This window comes from Pygocentrus nattereri, chromosome 22, assembly GCF_015220715.1.
Source record: "Pygocentrus nattereri isolate fPygNat1 chromosome 22, fPygNat1.pri, whole genome shotgun sequence".
In the NCBI taxonomy this organism is placed as follows: Eukaryota; Metazoa; Chordata; class Actinopteri; order Characiformes; family Serrasalmidae; genus Pygocentrus; species Pygocentrus nattereri.
The window spans coordinates 5,022,312-5,040,961 of NC_051232.1; the positions used below are offsets into that span (position 1 = coordinate 5,022,312).

At 44.1% G+C, this 18,650-nt stretch overlaps 2 protein-coding genes and 1 non-coding gene across 3 annotated transcripts in view; all 3 read left to right on the plus strand.

Annotated features, from left to right (window-relative positions):
* The first annotated feature begins 529 nt into the window (after positions 1–529).
* rbpja (recombination signal binding protein for immunoglobulin kappa J region a) lies at positions 530–11,580 on the plus strand. Its single transcript, XM_017720814.2, has 11 exons — positions 530–549; positions 1,848–1,886; positions 2,182–2,277; positions 3,618–3,783; positions 4,582–4,756; positions 4,991–5,128; positions 5,545–5,657; positions 6,778–6,918; positions 8,159–8,314; positions 9,845–9,948; positions 11,197–11,580. The coding sequence occupies exons 1-11, from the start codon at positions 530–532 to the stop codon at positions 11,564–11,566; spliced, it is 1,518 nt and encodes a 505-aa protein (XP_017576303.1). The 3' UTR covers positions 11,567–11,580.
* Positions 11,581–11,780: 200 nt separating this feature from the next.
* stim2a (tromal interaction molecule 2a) overlaps positions 11,781–18,650 on the plus strand; it is a 44,931-nt gene continuing 38,061 nt past the window's right edge. The window contains exon 1 of the mRNA XM_037532684.1: positions 11,781–11,802. The gene's annotated coding sequence lies outside the window, so the exon portion shown is untranslated. The remainder of the gene's footprint in view (positions 11,803–18,650) is intronic.
* Positions 18,320–18,393, plus strand: trnai-aau. Its single transcript has one exon. It is a non-coding gene; the product is annotated as a tRNA-Ile (tRNA).

An 18,650-nucleotide genomic window follows, 5' to 3' on the forward strand; every position in this document is an offset into this window, starting at 1 on the left:
CTGCAGGCCTAGGGGCTCGGCTTTATACACCTGTGGCCGTGGTATTGACTGGAACACCTGAACTCAGTGATTTGGATGGGTGAGTGAAAACTTATAGTGTACATCCAACTAGACTGAGGCCAATCAATGAACAATGCGAATCGCACGCCACTTCTCTGAGTCCTCCTCTTTACCGCGAGGGTCTGACAGTCACTCGGCTTGTTTGTCGTGTGACCCGCCTGCGGCGTTTTCTCACGCTGAGCTTCACCAAATCTCGCGATATGTCCAGACTCGGCTCTTTGCCTTCGCCACCTCTCGCGTGTTTTGAGAACTTTCCCACGCCTGCTGCTGCCCTCCCTCCTTCTCCTCATCTTTCTTCCCTCCTTCTCACTCCTCCTCCTCACACCTCATAAACCGGCTCTTCTCACCCTCCTCTTCCCTTCATACCCCCCGTTTTTTTCCTCCGTTCCCACTCTGTTGTTCTGCGGTCTGTAAATGGGAAGGGGGGAAGTCTCGCGATACTTGGACTTTATTAGAGAGTTTGTGGAAGATGGCGCCTGTTGTGACAGGGTAAGCGATGAAATTAACAACGATGGAAGGAAAAATGGCTCGAAAGTTTGGCTTTACGCGCTCTAGTTCTGTTGAGAGGACTTGATAATCCCCACCCCTGTCGCCTAAAGTGTAGAATCTCCCCCCGAGCCGGAGATATTAGCGCTTTTTGTGCGGTTTAGCCCCGTTCTTTTATTCAGTTAGCCAGCGTTAGCCAACTTTTAGCACACACTCGCACTAAAACCGCGAGCTTTGGCTAAAACGAGCGCGTCGCGGTGAATATAACGGTCGTTTTTCGTGTCTGCGAGCTTCGTAAATGTTTTACGCGCGTCTGAAATGAGAGTCTAAGTTGGCCGCGAGTGTTTTTTTTTACACGCTGTTCGGTGTCAGTAGCGTCAGCTTCTGAGTCGCCAGTGTCCTGTTCCAATTGTCCCGTTCCACCTTAAATGGTGCAGCAGTTACGTTGTGGCGCTGGAGGCTCCGGGATGTAACCGATGCGCTATTTAAGGTGGAACGGCACAATTCGGAGAAGAAACCAACTTTCAGCCTCGTTTGTTTTCAGCAGAGATAAACTCGAGTTCAGCCTTGTTTACAACTCGTGGAAGATCCCAGCAGCCTTTAAAACTCAGTTTAGCTGTTGGGGAAGCCTCGTCGTGGGTTTTGTTCACAGTGAATATTTGAGAAAAAAAAGATTGGCTTTATTTGTTTACCGTTTTCTGTGTTTTAGTCCGAGTTGACAAAGTTTCAGACTTGAAGGGCAACTCCACATACTTTTCAAAATTTCCTGACGTCTTAAATGGTTGATTGTAGAGTCAGATTTCCTTACAGTGGGGGTGATGGAAACCAGGGGTCGCCATGACTACAGCACAAATACAGACGTTGTGGTTGGTATCCAGCACCACCAGTGGACCTACACGTGTCTGGGGTTTTTGTATGGAAAGTCTATGGTAAAATAGTGGATAATCTGATATATACGTTCATATAAAATTGGGGGACTATTTTGCCTCACAGCACCCTGTGTGTTATGTATGAATCCGACGTGAATGGAGTTTGAAGCCAGAGTCTCAAAACTATCCTAAAACATTGTCTCAGACATCAGGCAGTGAATTCGTGACCATTTCATGTAATCATTTGATCTCTGAGGGAGATTTTAGAGGTGGATGTCCGGTTCCTATCACCACCACTGAGAACAGTCCGACTGGAGCGGCGCATTTTACGGCAAACCACTCTGAACGACTTGCATCTTAAGGATTTAATTATGTCTAAATTTTGAAAAATCGGTGGTGTTCACCTTTACGTTGTGTTTGTGCATTTTGCAGGAAATTCGGCGAGCTTCCTCAGCCAAAGCGTCTCACCAGGTAACTGCTGGGCTTCTTTTCTCCCTCTCTCTCTCTCTCTCTCTCTCTCTCTCTCTCTCTCTCTCTCTCTCTCTCTCTCTCTCTCCACATTAACATGCATGATGCGCTTGGTCCTGTTGACCTACACTATACCAATAAGGGTCCTTGGGCAAGACTCCTAACACCACCTTGGCCTACCTGTGTAAAACGATCAAATTGTAAGTCGCTCTGGATAAGAGCATCAGCCAAATGCTGTAAATGTAAATGTAAATGACTTTCCTGCTTTGTATGATCTTCATTCTTCTTTTCTCTTCAGGGAGGCGATGCGTAACTACTTGAAAGAGAGAGGAGATCAGACGGTGCTCATACTGCATGCAAAAGTCGCACAGAAGTCATACGGCAATGAAAAGAGGTGAGAATTAACTGGGAGAGCCTATAAGTTGGAGCGCTCGGTCTTTCAGGCCTGTGTTTTGTGGTTCTATGAGACATGGTGTCCTATCTGTAGCATCACTGATGTGTTTTATTCGTTCGCGCCCCAGACGAACTGTACAGACTAACGTGGGGTAAAATGGCCGCGTGGGTGTTTCATGTGGACTGTGCTTTTGGTCACCAGCAGCACTGCTGTGTCTGATCCGCTCAGACCAGCACAACACATACTAACACATCACCACCACCACGTCAGTGTTACTGCAGTGCTGAGAATGACCCACCACCCAAACAGTACCAGCTCTGTGAGGGTCCATGGGGGTCCTGATCCCTGAAGAACAGGGTAACAGAGTATCAGAGAAACAGATGGACTACAGTCTGTAACTGTAGAACTACAGAGTGCAGCTGTACAGTAAGTGGAGCTGATAAGATGGACAGTGAGTGGTCATGAGGTTGTGCCTGATCAGTGTGTGTATATTAACTGTATGAATGCGCGCGTCTCGTTACTAAAATAGTTACTTATGATGATTTTACAACTTGTCACTCAGTGTCCAGTGTAAAACGCGTCCTTTCAGTCACTGTGCACCTAAATTGCAAAACGGCCTGTTTTAACCTTTTTATTCTCCAGGGAATATTTAGGTTTTTCCATCTGAATTTACTGCTGAAAGCAGTTTGCATCATTTTCTAAAAGTAATGTTTCCAGAGCAGATCACTGAAGAGACGCCGTCTGTTTATAGTTTACAGCCCAGATTTGGGGAAAAACGGTCGACTTTCAGTAGAAAAACAAACTGAGTTCAGCTTCTTTTATTATAAGGGTTTAAAATGACATCACCGTCTATTAGACTGGAGAGAAGAGCTACAGCCTCACACGACGCCCAGCTTCTGAACGGAGCTTATTGAATATGAACGTTATGAAGTGCGTTTTGGAGCCACCGGTGGTCTTGAGGAGTCAAAGAGGTTAAACGCTTTGATCCTTATTCTTATACTGAAAGTAGTTCTTGAGGCACAGCCAATCAGAACGGAGCTTATTTACATCAGGTGTCGACCTGAGGAGGATGGGTTCCCCTTTTGAGCTTTGGGGTCTCAAGGTTTTTTCCTCGTGCTCTTAGGGAGTTTTTCCTTGCTGCTGTTGCCATTGGCAACGCTCATGGGGGCCAGACCTGGATTTTTCTGTACAGCCAGACTTTGACTTGACTTAAAGGCTCAGTAAGAGACAGAGAGGTTGGAAAATGGCCATGCAAAAACGAATTATGACGCTTTTGGTACATAAAACCACACACACTGTGGGCCTGTAAACATGGTGCACACTGATTTGTTTGCGTCCAGGTTCTTCTGCCCGCCGCCGTGCGTGTACCTGATGGGCTGTGGCTGGAAGAAGAAGAAGGAGCAGATGGAGCGGGAGGGCTGTTCAGAGCAGGAAGCTCAGCCCTGCGCCTTCATCGGCATCGGAAACAGCGAGCAAGAGATGCAGCAGCTCAACCTGGAAGGGAAGGTAAATCGGAAACACGCACCTTTTACCCCAAACGTGGTTAACCAGCCAAGACGTTTGGTGTCCGACGTTTGCTTCTGTAGTTGGAGCACTGGATCTACGATGCAAGTGTGGCTAACAAGCACTGGAAGATCTGAGGTGCTGTTAATTTAAAAATAAGAGGTGCGGTTGTTTGTGCTTCAGACGTTGCTTACAGATAACAGGATGTTAGAGTGTCAGAAACCACACTTTGAGATGACTTAAGAGGAATTCCACTCATTTTGCCCAACTTCTGCGTAACTCGGTGGTTGTAAACAGATTAGTTCAGTCTGGTTTGGTGTGAAGTGGTGGATTTCTAGAGACTCGGATTTCTTGACAGTGGTGGTGATGAGAACCGGGGTCACCATGACTACAACACTAATATAGCCACATTACTTCCAATCCCAAACCACCAGTGAACCGTTATATAAAATATAAATAAATAAATGAAAAAATAAAGTTACTGTTAAATTTAAGCCAAAGTCTTCTCAAAGCCGTCATCAAACACCACGTCAGGCAGTGAATTCATAACCATTTCATGTAAGGGAGCTTTAAGGTAGACGTCTGGTTCCTATCACCATCACTGTGAAGCATTCTGATGCAGCATTTCTTACAAACCCACTCTGAACGACTTTATTCACATCTCAACCGTTTGATTGTGCGGAGGTATTGAGAAATCGATGGAATTTGCCTTTAACAGCTCTACTTCAAACGATCATCGAACAGTTTAATTAAATTTGTCACTTGTCTTTTCTGAGTCTCTTGTTTCTCCTCTCCCTGCAGAACTTCTGCACGGCGAAAACGTTGTACATATCGGACTCGGATAAGCGGAAGCACTTCATGCTGTCCGTGAAGATGTTCTACGGGAACAGCGCAGAGATCGGAGTCTTCCTCAGCAAGCGCATCAAGGTCATCTCCAAACCCTCCAAAAAGAAGCAGTCCCTGAAGAACGCCGACCGTGAGTGAACTAAATCTGCTTACTGCACGTCTCAACCAATCAGCTCGCGTGGCTGGAACTAACTGTTGAATAATAAGTGATGTGGGTAGTTTTTAACCTGCGTGATGCTCTGTGTGTACGGACGAGGTTTGAGGCAGTTTCGTCGGAGTTTGTGATCCAGAACTTACATCAGTCTCTCTCTCTCTCTCTCTCTCTCTCTCTCTCTCTCTCTCTCTCTCTCTCTCTCTCTCTCAGTGTGTATAGCGTCGGGGACTAAAGTGGCTCTCTTTAACCGGTTGCGCTCTCAGACGGTCAGTACACGGTATCTCCACGTGGAGGGAGGAAACTTCCATGCCAGCTCGCAGCAGTGGGGAGCTTTTTACATACATCTGCGTGAGTAACACGTGTAGTACTGAGTTGCGAAAGTCAATTATTTGATTTTTCAGTCAAAACAGCCATTAAAGTTACTCTTTTTTTAGGAAATATTTCTCAGGAGACGTAAGATATAATAAAACATATCATTTGCTTCCATAATAACGATTACAAGCTATAGAGAAAATGGCACTCCTAGCAACCACCTGGAAGACTTGGTAGACACCAAAACTGAGAAAATCAAGCTCCGATTTTGGTTCAGATCTGAAAACATCCACAGGTGTTTCTGTCCATCCTTCCACTGTGAGAAGACCACTCAGTGCTGTGGGTCTGAAATCTTAAGAACTTTATCTTGTGATGACAACATTATAGGCTGAGGGGAAAATGTTAATTAATTAGCATCGCTTAAAACGAAAACCTTTTTTTGTTCTCTCTAGTGGACGATGATGAATCGGAGGGGGAGGAGTTCACGGTGAGGGACGGCTACATTCACTACGGTCAGACCGTCAAACTGGTGTGTTCAGTCACGGGCATGGCTCTGCCACGACTGGTGAGTCTGTTCACTTTTCAGATTAAACAAATGTAGATACTGAGTACTGCATAGTAGAACCTGCAGGAGTTATAGAGAAATTAATGTGGAGTAAGTTACACCGATCAGTCATAACATCATGACCACCTTGTTTCTCCACTCACTGTCCATCTTATCAGCTCCACTTACTGTATAGCTGGTCTTTGTAGTTCTACAGTTACAGACTGTAGTCCATCTGTTTCTCTGATACTCTGTTACCCTGTTCTTCAGTGGTCAGGACCCCCATGGACCCTCACAGAGCAGGTACTATTTGGGTGGTGGATCATTCTCAGTACTGCAGTAACACTGACGTGGTGGTGGTGTGTTAGTGTGTGTTGTGCTGGTGCGAGTGGATCAGACACAGCAGTGCTGCTGGAGTTTTTAAACACTCCGTCCACTCACTGTCCACTCTAGACACTCCTACTTCGTCGGTCCACCTTGTAGATGTAAAGTCAGAGACGACAGCTCATCTGCTGCTGCACAGTTTGTGTTGGTCATCCTCTAGTCCTTCATCGCTGCCCACAGGACGCTGCCCACAGGACGCTGCCCACAGGACGCTGCCCACAGGACGCTGCCCACAGGACGCTGCCCACAGGACGCTGCCCACAGGACGCTGCCCACAGGACGCTGCCAGCTGGATATTTCTAGTTCTCAGTCCAGCAGCGACACAGATGTTTAAACACTCCAGCAGCACTGCTGTGTCTGATCCCCTCGTACCAGCAAAACACACACCAACACACCACCACCACGTCTGTGTTACTGCAGTGCTGAGAATGACCCACCACCCAAATAGTACCTGCTCTGTGAGGCTCCATGGGGGTCCTGACCACTGAAGAACAGGGTAACAGAGTATCAGAGAAACAGATGGACTACAGTCTGTAACTGTAGAACTAGTGCAGCTATACAGTAAGTGGAGCTGATAAGATGGACAGTGAGCGTAGAAACGAGGAGGTGGTCATGATGTTACGCCTGATCGGTGTATTTGTGCTTGCTGTTTCATGTTTATTTTCATGTATACTAATAATGTATAGTAGTTATTGGATATTCAATAGAATATATTGGATAACTTGCTCTAGTTAATGACTTTTTTTGCGGTTTGTAGGTAATCCGTAAGGTGGATAAGCAGACGGCTCTGATGGACGCAGATGATCCTGTGTCTCAGCTTCATAAGTGTGCGTTTTATCTGAAGGATACGGAGCGCATGTACCTGTGTCTGTCTCAGGAACGCATCATTCAGTTTCAGGTCAGTCTCACTCACTCATGTTTCGCATGGTAGGTGGGTAAAGTGGGCTGAGATTGAAGTGCCACATGTTGATGAGCCTTTCTTGTTTAGACATTCGTGGAATATCAGAAGTGTATTGCAGGAGGAATAAAGAATGTGCGGTGGGAAATGGAAAACCTGGGGTGGAGTGATTTACGGAAAGCTTTGACTGAGGAACAGAAATAGAAAACAGGGAGTTGAGCAGTGAAGCAGAATGATTACAGAGCCCTTTGACTGGGAAAGAAGAGAGAACTAGGACTCGCTGCACAGTCCGCTGTAAGCCTCGCGTTTTGAAGTACAGACTGAGCCATGAAACTGCTGCAATATCAAGTTCAGCTCGGGTTTATTTTTTTGACAGATCAATATTAATGTTGTTTTGTTCCAGCCAATCTGTAAAGCATCTTGCAGCCCATTTTGTTTGAATGATATTGGGTATTTCTGGCTGATTCCAGGCTGTTCACATTTACAACATTTGGCTGACGCTCTTACTCAGAGCGACTTACAATTGGATCACTTTACACAGGAAGGTGAAGGCGGTGTTAGGAGTCTTGCCCAAGGACTCTTATTGGTATAGTGTAGGGTGTTTATCCAGGTGGGGTTTGAACCCCAGTCTACAGTGTAGAAGGCAAAGATGTTACCCACTACACTAACCAACCACTGTTTAGCTGTTTCTTCTGTAATAGCTGCCAACTGAAAAGCTGCTCAGTGGTCATAACAGTTTGGGAATTTAGTGTTTCATCTTCACAGGTCAACCAAATCGACTGTCGGTCAAATGTGATCTTGAAAGTGTCCGTATCTGTTTGTGGCATAGTAAGGAGTTAAACCGTTGAAATGGCTTGAGCGTCTCCTACAGCTGTCATAGTCGTTGCTTAGGAACAGCATCTCAGCAGAGTGATGCAGTGTTTGAGAAAAGCCTGTGTCCTTATGGTGAAATAAGGTGGTTAGAATGCTTCTCAACCAATCAGCTTGCGTGGCTGGAATTGACTGTTGTATATACCACAGTAACTAGTTTGAATCATGCTGTCCCACAGGGGCGTCAGACTGGGTTCCTTCCAGCCCGCAGCTCTACAGAGCAACGCGTTTTTCACTCTAGTTGAATCTTGTTTAATGTGTGAGCGATGAGCTGTGGAGGAACGTTTCTGCTGTTACTGGACCCGGTGAGCCTCTGTTTGCTCTGGCCGGGTCAGTAAGACGATGTTTTCTGTGTTTGAAACGCACACAGGCCACTCCCTGCCCCAAAGAGACGAACAAAGAGATGATCAATGACGGAGCATCGTGGACCATAATCAGCACAGATAAAGCGGAGTATACTTTCTATGAGGGAATGGGCCCCGTCACACTACCTGTCACACCCGTGCCTGTTGTGGAGAGCCTACAGGTGATATGCACACAAGCAGATATGCACTGAACCTCTTCATATCGCTGTCATTAGAAGAAAACCTCAAATCTCCATTTTTGACGTTTTTCAGTTTTTGACATAATTTGAAAAATACCTGCGCTTCTGTATTTTTTTTTTGTTTAAATTTCATGATGAATGGACCAAAAACAGTGACCCCAAAAATCTCTGGCTCCATTGACTTACATTAAAAGTAAAGTAGGTTTTTTCCTTTTCCTGTATATTTACCACAAGGTTATGTTAGATGAGCATGTTTTCTTTGTCTGTGAAGACCACCCATACCCCCCCCCCCCCAACAAGATAGTTCAACCAAAAGCTCAACTTTGGGCCACTGATTTTATCCCCTTGTTGGTCTGTCACCGCTCACTGGCCCTTAGACTTTTCAGGTGTTTAAACCTCCTTTGGACCAAAAGATTCAATATGTGCTTTTAACAAACACTTTATATAAGCCAAAGGTGTTCTTCCCAAAGGTGTTCTTCCCAAAGGTGTTCTTCCCAAAGGTGTTCTTCCCAAAGCTCACACAGTCTGGGCCAGATGAACGCATGAATCGTAATCGCACATTTCCAGCAGTTTCTGTTCGACAAAGTCACAATAAAAATAGCATTTGCTCTTTAATGGACTAGACCACCATTTCAAGTAGTAAATACAGAGTCGTTTATAAACAGTGTTTCATTTGGAGGCAGAGGCAGTACCTGACCAGCTGCCACGTTCGTTTTTTGTTTATGACCAGATAAAAAAAAAAGAACTTTCTCCTAAGTGACCAACTGAAAGACGTTCAAGTGTGGTGAGCTAGAACAACTGAGGATGCTAGGGCTGGAAAATCTGTGCTAATGTCTGTCTTTATTTACTTATTTATTATTTTTCATTCACACTTTCTTTAAATATTTAACCTCTTATTCTCTGGGGTATATTTTGGTTTATCCATCTGACTTTACCTGAGCAAATCGTAAGGAAAATTATTCAGTAACTGCATGAAATAAATGGGCATTTTTATTTTATGTATTTATTTTTTTGATAAAAGCCCCTCAAATGAACAGAAAGTGTTTTATGATCTCCACACATCACTATATGCTTACGATTTACTGCTAAAGTCCAAAAATCTCAGACACACTTTGTGTTATTCTATAAAAGTGATGTTTCCAGATCAGATCACTGAAGAGACGCCGTCTGTTTATAGTTTAGAGCCCAGATTTGGGGAAAAACGGGTCGACTTTCAGTAGAAAAACAAAGTTCAGCTTCTTCAATTATAAGGGTTTAAAATGACATCACCGTCTATTAGACTGGAGAGAAGAGCTACAGCCTCACACGACGCCCAGCTTCTGAACGGAGCTTATGGAATAGGAACGTTATGAAGATCATGACTAAGTGCGGTTTGGAACCACCGCTGGTTCCAAGGAGTTGAAGAGGTTAAACAAGGCAGTGATTGATCTGCTCACTGATTGATGAACTAAAACGATTGACAGTTGTGATTATATCAGGCTAATCAGTGGTGGTTCTCGTTGTGTTTTGTAGCTGAACGGAGGGGGTGATGTGGCCATGCTGGAGCTGACCGGGCAGAACTTCACTCCTAGCCTCAGAGTATGGTTTGGAGACGTGGAGGCGGACACCATGTACAGGTGAGCCAGTCACACGGCTCATTACTGCTGGTCACCTGATGTTGCTGTATGATGCGATTGTGTGGTTCAAGGTCCATTTTCAAGGCCAGCTGTTGTTCAGCTTGGAACAGTTGCTGTTTCAGTATTTTAAATCCACTCTGCCCTTTACTCTTTAGACGAGGAGGGAGAAGTCTAGCCATTCACTCTTTCGCTCTCAGCTGCTTGAACCAGCGGGGTAGTTAGTCAACTCCAATTAACTGAAACTAATGTACTAAATAAACTACATATGCAGCGCATTTGAGATATAACTGAACAAACCACTTTATATATATTTCAGTTGAATTTTATTTTCCCTCATTGTGATTTGGAGTAAAAGCTTGATTTCATTGTCCCATGGTCACTGCTGTGGGGATTTCGATGTGTGTTTGGGGTCATTATCTTGCTGAAAGGTCCATCCACAGATTTGGGGTTACAGTCCTGATACTTGGTCGAATTCATTTAGCCCTTGGACCACTACAAGCACGTGTGCTTCTTGCCAAATTTTCAGAAGTTCCATGCTTTTCAAACATGATGTCATATTCCATGTTAGGACCAGATGGAGCCACACTTCTTTGAAAAATGTAGTTCAGAATTCTTATTTTTAATCCACCTTTCACTGACCTTTACAGCTATATGGGTTTTCTGGTAAGTGACCCTAACCGCAGTGTTTCGTTTCCACTTTAAAGTAAAATGGACTTTCTTGTGGGTTTTTGTTAAAAGGGAAGCCGTTTCTCCAAACATTTAAGGATCATGGGATGCCAGTAATTCTTGAGTTGGCTTTATATTCCGTTGTGTATCTGTGTGTCCGGGATAGTGTTCTGATGCCTGATGGAAACAAAGGGTTTATTCTGGTGTAATATGCAAATATGTATATGTGCAGTATCTGAACGACGACCAGCTTTGCTTCAGAAACGGTCACAGAGTGAATTCGAAGAAAACTCATTTACATACATTTGCTTATTCAGCCTGCAGCGGTGTAGCCCCGCCCCTTATGTTAAAGTTATAAGGGGTGTTTCTGCCTGGACTGCTGTTTCAATGAGGCCCGACCCCAAGCAGAGCTCATGCCGAGCTTAAAGGGACAGTAATTAAAGATGCCGGTTTATTTCTAAGGGACAAAGAGAGGTCATAAAACAGGTTATGGGAATTTTTAAATGTTAAAGTGGTTTCAAAAAATAAACTACAGTAAAATGTCGGAAATTTAATACAATAATGAATCTGTGATCCGTGTAGGTGCGGAGAGAGCGTTCTGTGCGTGGTTCCGGATATCTCGGCGTTCCGTGAGGGCTGGCGTTGGGTCCGGCAGCCGGTGCAGGTTCCGGTCACTCTGGTGCGAAACGATGGTATCATTTACTCCACCGCACTCACCTTCACTTACACGCCCGAGCCGGGGCCCCGCCCACACTGCAGCGCCGCGGGGGCCATCCTGAGGGGCAACAGCACCTCCTCAATCTCTCCATCCTCCTCCTCCTCGTCATCTTCCTCATCTTCCTCAGCGTCCAGCCTCCTCCTACAGTCCAGAGTGGACGGCCCGGCCGGTTACCAGGCGGCCGGTGGCGTGTCTTCGTCATCCTCTTCCTCCTCGGCCATGTCCGTGTCCTAACCTGTGCGAGTGGAAAACGCCACGTTTTGGATCCTCCGATGAAAAACTTGTAGGAAAAGGACAACCGTGAGAAAAAGGAGGGGAAAAAACCGAAACAAAAACAAAAACTCAAGACCTGAATCGGCTCTTAAATCTCTTCCTCGTCTTCGAAACCAGCAGGGCTCCTTCTGTGAATCCTCAGCAGCGCAGCGGCCAAAACGCGACGGATACAGAATTACCCGCCGCCTTTTTCCTCTGTAAGTACGGCTGCGGCTCCGTTTTCTATCAAAAGGGCTCGATGCTCTGGTGCGCCAGGCATGGAAGAGAAGCTATCATAGTAATATAGTTTTCAAGGACCAAGGAATATTATTATTATTGTTATTATTATTGTTATTATTTTTATTGATATATAATTTTATAAGCTTTAGCTAAGGTACATTTTTCACCTTTTTTTGGTTTTATAACATATAGTAAACTTTTGTTACCAAATAGTTTTGTATATTTCTTGTGAGCGTATTTTGTGCTCAGAAGTAAAAGGTCCAGGCCTTTTGTTTTTTTTTTTTTTTTTTTTTAACGCTTGAACTCTGTCATAGCTGCCTTTTAATCCTCCAGGCAACTGCCTTAAATCTTCTGGACTTGTACCAGACTCTGTTTGTTTGTTTATGGGTTTTGTTTTTGTTTTTTTTTGTAATCCTGTTTTTATGTCTTGTATATTTGTCCTTTTTTTGTTTTTTTCCAAATGGAAGTGTAATATTGTGTGGTTATTCTTTGGGGTTTGGGGAGATGGTGGCTTTTCCTGTCTTTGTCATATGAAGTCTTTAACACAAAAGCTTTAACTGACACCTGTTTTGCCTAATGAGTGACCTTCTAACTGGTCCAAAACTGCCACCATCACTCTGTCCATCTTTTTATTATTTTATTTTTTTTTTTAATTTAAGAAACAGACTGCAAAGTTTGATCTTGCCAATATAACAGTACCAGAAACGCACTTGGACTGACTTCCCCCAAAAGTGATCCCAAGTTTATCTAGTCAAAATGACTACAAATCCTGATGCTGACAGTGGTTATCATTTGCTTTCAGAAATATTTGTCATATAAATGCTGCCATAATGCAGTACACATGCCTTGAAGCTGCAGGACACAGTTCTCCAAAGATTTTCACTTTTTTTTTTTTTCTTCTTCTCTTTAAAAGTCCCCCTCTTTCTCCTCGAAATGTAGTCAATTGGCCACGACACATTTATTGTCTGACGTTTGTTTTTTTTTTTGTTTTCTTTCCCTTCAGTTTTTGCGTGAGGTTAATGTTGCTATCAACAGATCAGTTACGGATGGGCAGTATAGCAAAAGTAAATCATTGACTTATCAACTTTGGAGCCTTGAGTAACGGCTGATACCGATACTCAGAACTTGGTACCTACTAACCTGCCAACGTTGAAAACGTCAAGTCTCCCAAACGCGTCATTGAATCCGTGAGTGTCTGACGATGATGACGTTGAAACAGTATCGGCCGATACCGACACTGAAACCTTGTATCAGCCGAGACCTATTTTGAATTGTTTTGGTTTTCCCCAGATTTCTCCCCAGTTTAGTCTTCTCCAGTTCCACCCACTAGTCAACCAATCACACGATACCACCAACACGAGGCTTCCTCCGAGACAGGAAGCCAGACGCTGCATCTTTTCAAACTGCCGCTCACGCAGTGTCATTGGGCAGCCGAACGCGCTCGGAGGAAAGCGCCAACCGCCAGATCTGTTACGTCAGCTAACATCGCGTTGAGTGATGGGGGGGCGAAGGGGGGGCCCCATCTGCCCACCCAGAGAGAGCGAGGCCAGTGCTCTCTAGGACTCCTGGCCGCGGACGGCTGTGGCATCACCAGGGATTGAAGTCGCGATCTCCCGATGGGGACGACAGTTGTGACACTCGGGAGCCCCACCCTCCTTGACTTTTCAACTACTTTACAGTGAGCTGTTGTTAGTTAAAGCACTTAAGTTGAGCATCTGAACGTACGTTACATTAGCCATGTTGTTCCAGTGCAAAATGACAGAAGCAAAGTTCAGACAACAAGTCTTAATTTGAAGATGTTCGGGAAGCTTAGAGCTGCTCTGGCCCTGAAGGCCATCGATACCCCTCTGCCAGTCCACCCGTTTGTCTAAAACAGAGACCTAAAGAACTGAAAACAGCAGCTGTAAACCACTGCAATGGAAAAGTGGTAAATGTTAGATATAAACACTACAGTTTTGTTTTTTTTCCCCAGAGGGAAAACTACAATCCCTGGACTTGGAGTTAAAAAGTAGGAAAGCAGAAAATTGCCAACAAGAATATAAAGTAGTGCAAGGCTTGTATTTGCGAAATATTTTGGAGCTTCTGTGACCATCATTGCGCATGGCAGGGGTGGAAAAATATTGATGCATCATGATATTTTGGATGTGAGAATAGTATCGCTACACAGAAACCCAAGTTTGGATATATATTATTTAAATATTGCTTTTTGTAAGTATGTGTTGCGCCCATGGTTTAGAATAATAGGTCGCCAAAATGCAGTTCCGTCTTCATCCACACGGTGCCACCGTTTCTTTCTGTGGAGATTCGGTCAGTTATGAGTAGATAGATAGTGTAGCGTATAACGCGGTCACCCTGCACACAGGAGGACCTCAAGTATATGTACTTTAAGTTTAGCCATCTCGACTGAATCTCTTAATGCCTCAAGTATGGTGATAATATCGGGCCTTTAACGATTCTCACCCTTGATAAACAGGAGATGTGGCAAACACGGTTAACGGATTTGGCTTTTTATCGCTTAGAAATACTCTTAAGATGTAGACGACGGGGGTTGTGTTGAAACCGGTGTTTGACATCTACTGCTTGGTCTATCATTCAACATTTGTCCTTTTTTTTATTTTTAAAACTGTTTTTGTTTGTATGGTTTTGACCCAACTACATATGCATTGTCCTGTGTTTTTTTTTTTTTTTTTTTTTTTTTTTTTTTTTTTTTTTTCTTTCTTTTGGTTTGTGAAATTGTAGGCTGGTTTGGTTTGATATCTGTAATTATGCTTTATCTGTATGAATTATGTGCTAGATGCTTCCACCAAGACACGAGTCACATATGCCTTCCAGCACCTCCAGCTTGGACGCAAATTGTTCTGACGTGGTTGAGGGGTTCTTCTGTGCCTCTCCTCCTCCTCCTTCTCTGAAGAATCTGAATCCTGTGTCCAACCAACGCACTGATCGGTTCACATGGTTCATGTATTTGCCTGGATTCACCTAAGAGTAGTTCTCTGATTTAATGAAATGCACCCCGTTTTTCCTTTCTTAGTCCAAATGTCCAAATTTCCCAAAATTCGTTTTGCGCTGGAGCTACGAAGCTAAGAAATCATGGAAGCTTACATACTCAAAGCATTGGTCAGTGATCTCTGATGGACCTGATTGTGGTTTCTGACACCTGTCGTCTATAAACAATAGAGAGTGCAGACAGTTCATTGATGGTATTGGTCATTTTTATTGATATCGCTGCGTCCTACAGTGCCAGAAACCACATGTTGAAGTCTACTAGAGATTCCAGAAGAAACTCCACACGCGTTGAGCTAGAAAATAGGTGGAAAAACATGGAGAGTTAAAGGCAGTATTGTTAGCAACAAGCAACAAACAATGTATTTACTTTCTCACAGCTTTATGAACTTTATGGCCAGTGGTATAGATTTCACCTGTTATTACATTTGCATGTTGATTAGCTTAAGATCAGGGTCATTCATCTGTAGTGAACTGGTTCTTTACTACGGTTGATGGTGTTAGCAGCCATGCCAATCCCACCTTCGTCTAAAAGAGTTTCTTTAGGGGGCAGTCGTGGGCTGGAGGTGAGGGAACCATCCCCGTGACTGGAAGGTTAACGGTTCAATCCCCTTGGCTGACAGTCCATGACTGAGGTGCCCTTGAGCAAGACACCTAACCCCAACTGCTCCCCGGGCACTGTGGATAGGGCTGCCCACCGCTCCGGGCAAGTGTGCTCACTGCCCCCCCCCACTGAGTGTGTTCACTAGTGTGTATGTGGGTGTTTAACTGCACGGATGGGTTAAACGGAGGTCTAATTCCTCTGCGTGGCTAATGGTTCTGAATTCAGTTCAATCGGACTGTTCTGACCTTCCGAGTACGAATTCCCAGCTAAAGGAGTGGTGTTTTGGGATTTTTCCCAGTTGAAGGTGGGACATTCGTCAAACGCAGGATGAGGCAGTGCCAATTGTTTGTTACCACGTTAGCCTCGTAGCTCTGGCCTAAAACTAAGGAAGCGAATTTCAGACTCCAAACATGTCTCGACTGATTTTCCCACCACAATCCCAAGTGTGGTCGACGTTGGTTTGGTTTCTTTTCCTGAAACCGCCGCTTTAAGTTCACCCTCAGCCGCTGAAGAACAGTTTGCGCCGGCTGAAGCGAAGCGAACCCTTTGTGCCTATAAGGAAACCGAACCACAACGACTCCACTGCTGTGTCAAACTTTGAGGTCAACGTTTGAAGGTCAGGACCTTTTCAAGGACATTTTCAGTGTTATTTTCCTCCAGCTGTGTTTTTAAAATAGTCTTCCGGAGTATTCTACAGAGGCCTTCGCTCGAGTCTGATGTCAAAGGCTGTAACTGTGCTAATATCTCGCTTCTGTTCTCTTAAAACAAGCTAGTTGCCTTTTCATCTGTGCCACTTTACCTGCTTTAAGAAGCAAAAAAAGGAGTGTATCAATGAACTGTTATTGTCTGTCTGTTGAAAAAGAGGGAATAGTTGCAAAAAAAATAGTTTTTTTTTTTAAATGCCTAGTTTAGTGTGTGTTTGTTTTTTTTTTGGCCAAACCCTTGCCACCTAATTTGGGGCCCATGTGTGTCAAACGTCTCAGAACTGATGTTTTTTGGCGCTTCTTATCTCCTAATGAGCACATCACATGGACAGAGTGCAGGAATCATTCAACCACACGTGCTAATGCGGTCAGTGAAAGCTGGGTTAGCGTGACTTGCGATTTGAGTAACGTTAACGTGACTTCACTTCCGCTAACTGTTGGCCATCTTGGTAGGATTGAGATGACCAGGCTCATTTGTGGCGACGAGGTTCCTGTCATCATTAGCCTGCGTTCTTATGACCCTAACGATGAACGGAAGCCAGTCGCCAACACTTCGCGTGGCGAATTAGCGACTGCTCACTTTCTTTCGTAGGTGGTGAAATTAGCACGATTCAGGTGGCGTCACGCTACTTCCTTTCCCTCCAGTGTCGGCATGTGTGGTAACGTTGCTAGTAGTGAATAGAAGCCAGGAGTCACCAGTTCACATGATGCCACTGGGATGATGTTTGTCAGGGACTCTTCGTTTATTTGGTTGTTGGCCACGTTAGCATGACTGACGGGACGATGCCAGCTTTCATGCATTGCGAGCTTCCATGCTAGCGTTCCTAAGGAAGAATAGAAGCTAGTAGTCGCCAGTTAGCCATTGGAGTGATGCCAATTGGTGACCCTTCACTTTCGTAGTTGATGAACATGGTTCCAGATGCCATTCCATGTAGCTTCCCTGCATTGTTGGCATGCGTTGTAATGGTGCTGACAGTGAGCGGAAGCTGCTAATCTATGTAAATATGCTTATTGGTGATTCAGAATTAGCCAGATTAGCATGATTCATTGACTGTTAGCTCACTTGCTAATGTTAAGCTAACATGTAGTCAGTGTTATTATCGGTACCCCTCCCCTTTCATTCATTATAGGTGATACTAGCTTTATTAGAAAGACATTGTGGTGATTGATGACCACTGGCTTCTAGTAAATGTTGGCTTACATGCTAATGTTCCTCGAGGTCATGTTTATAGACGATTGCCTTCATTCACAGGTAGCGAGGTTAGCATGATTGAGTGATTCCTTTAAGCAGAGCTGTTTGATGGATATGGGCTCTGGCTTCCAGTCGGGACGATATTGGTGCTGTCTAACACTTCATGGGCCAGTGTATCTGTTGCTTTGGGAATGGATCACTAAAATACTGTAATAGATGCAACGAATGTCTCAACTTGCTTTCATGCTGTTGACGGTTCCTTGTGTTTTCTAAGAGAATAGCAGTCTGAGCTCTTAGACAATTTGTTCATCCACAGATGCTCTTTCTTAGCTTCTGTTGTTTCACACTGGTTAAAAACAAACTCAGTTAAAAACTAAACTACATTTAGAGTCGGTTATTCATTCAGCCTAATGAGAAACTGTAGAACAGACTCGGTTTATATCACAATACCTACATTTAGAGCCGGTTATTCATTCAGCCTAATGAGAAACTGTAGAACGGACTCGGTTTATATCACAATACCTACATTTAGAGTCGGTTATTCATTCAGCCTAATGAGAAACTGTAGAACAGACTCGGTTTATATCACAATACCTACATTTAGAGCCGGTTATTCATTCAGTCTAATGAGAAACTGTAGAACAGACTCTGTTTATATCACAATACCTACATTTAGAGTCGGTTATTCATTCAGCCTAATGAGAAACTGTAGAACGGACTCGGTTTATATCACAATACCTACATTTAGAGTCGGTTATTCATTCAGCCTAATGAGAAACTGTAGAACAGACTCGGTTTATATCACAATACCTACATTTAGAGTCGGTTATTCATTCAGTCTAATGAGAAACTGTAGAACAGACTCGGTTTATATCACAATACCTACATTTAGAGCCGGTTATTCATTCAGCCTAATGAGAAACTGTAGACCAAGCTCAGCAGAAGCTGTTAGCCCTGCGCTCTATTGCTGATATATTAAGAGCAGGCGGCATGGCCGGTTAGGTCAGTTGGTTAGAGCGTGGTGCTAATAACGCCAAGGTCGCGGGTTCGATCCCCGTACGGGCCAGTGGGAATTTTTAGGAATTTACCATGTTAATAAAAAGAAATGCAGATTCCAAAGGTTGAGTCTGTACATTTGTGTTTGTAAGAAGAAGGTAAGATATTTTATGAATTCATTTTGTAATTGTTAGAATTTTTCTTCTTCTATTGTTTTTCTCCTAAATTATCATGCAGACCAAACATGAAATACAACCAATATGTAGTTGTCTTTCCCACTTAGGTGAGCGAGTGAGCCCAGCCTTATTGGCCTGTTGGTCGCGCTGT

Coding starts and splice junctions, on each gene's coding strand:
- rbpja (XM_017720814.2), top strand. CDS start 530: ATGGCGCCTGTTGTGACAGG. Junction 6,919..8,158: donor AACGCATCATTCAGTTTCAG/GTCAGTCTCACT, acceptor AAACGCACACAG/GCCACTCCCTGCCCCAAAGA. Junction 9,949..11,196: donor GAGGCGGACACCATGTACAG/GTGAGCCAGTCA, acceptor TGATCCGTGTAG/GTGCGGAGAGAGCGTTCTGT.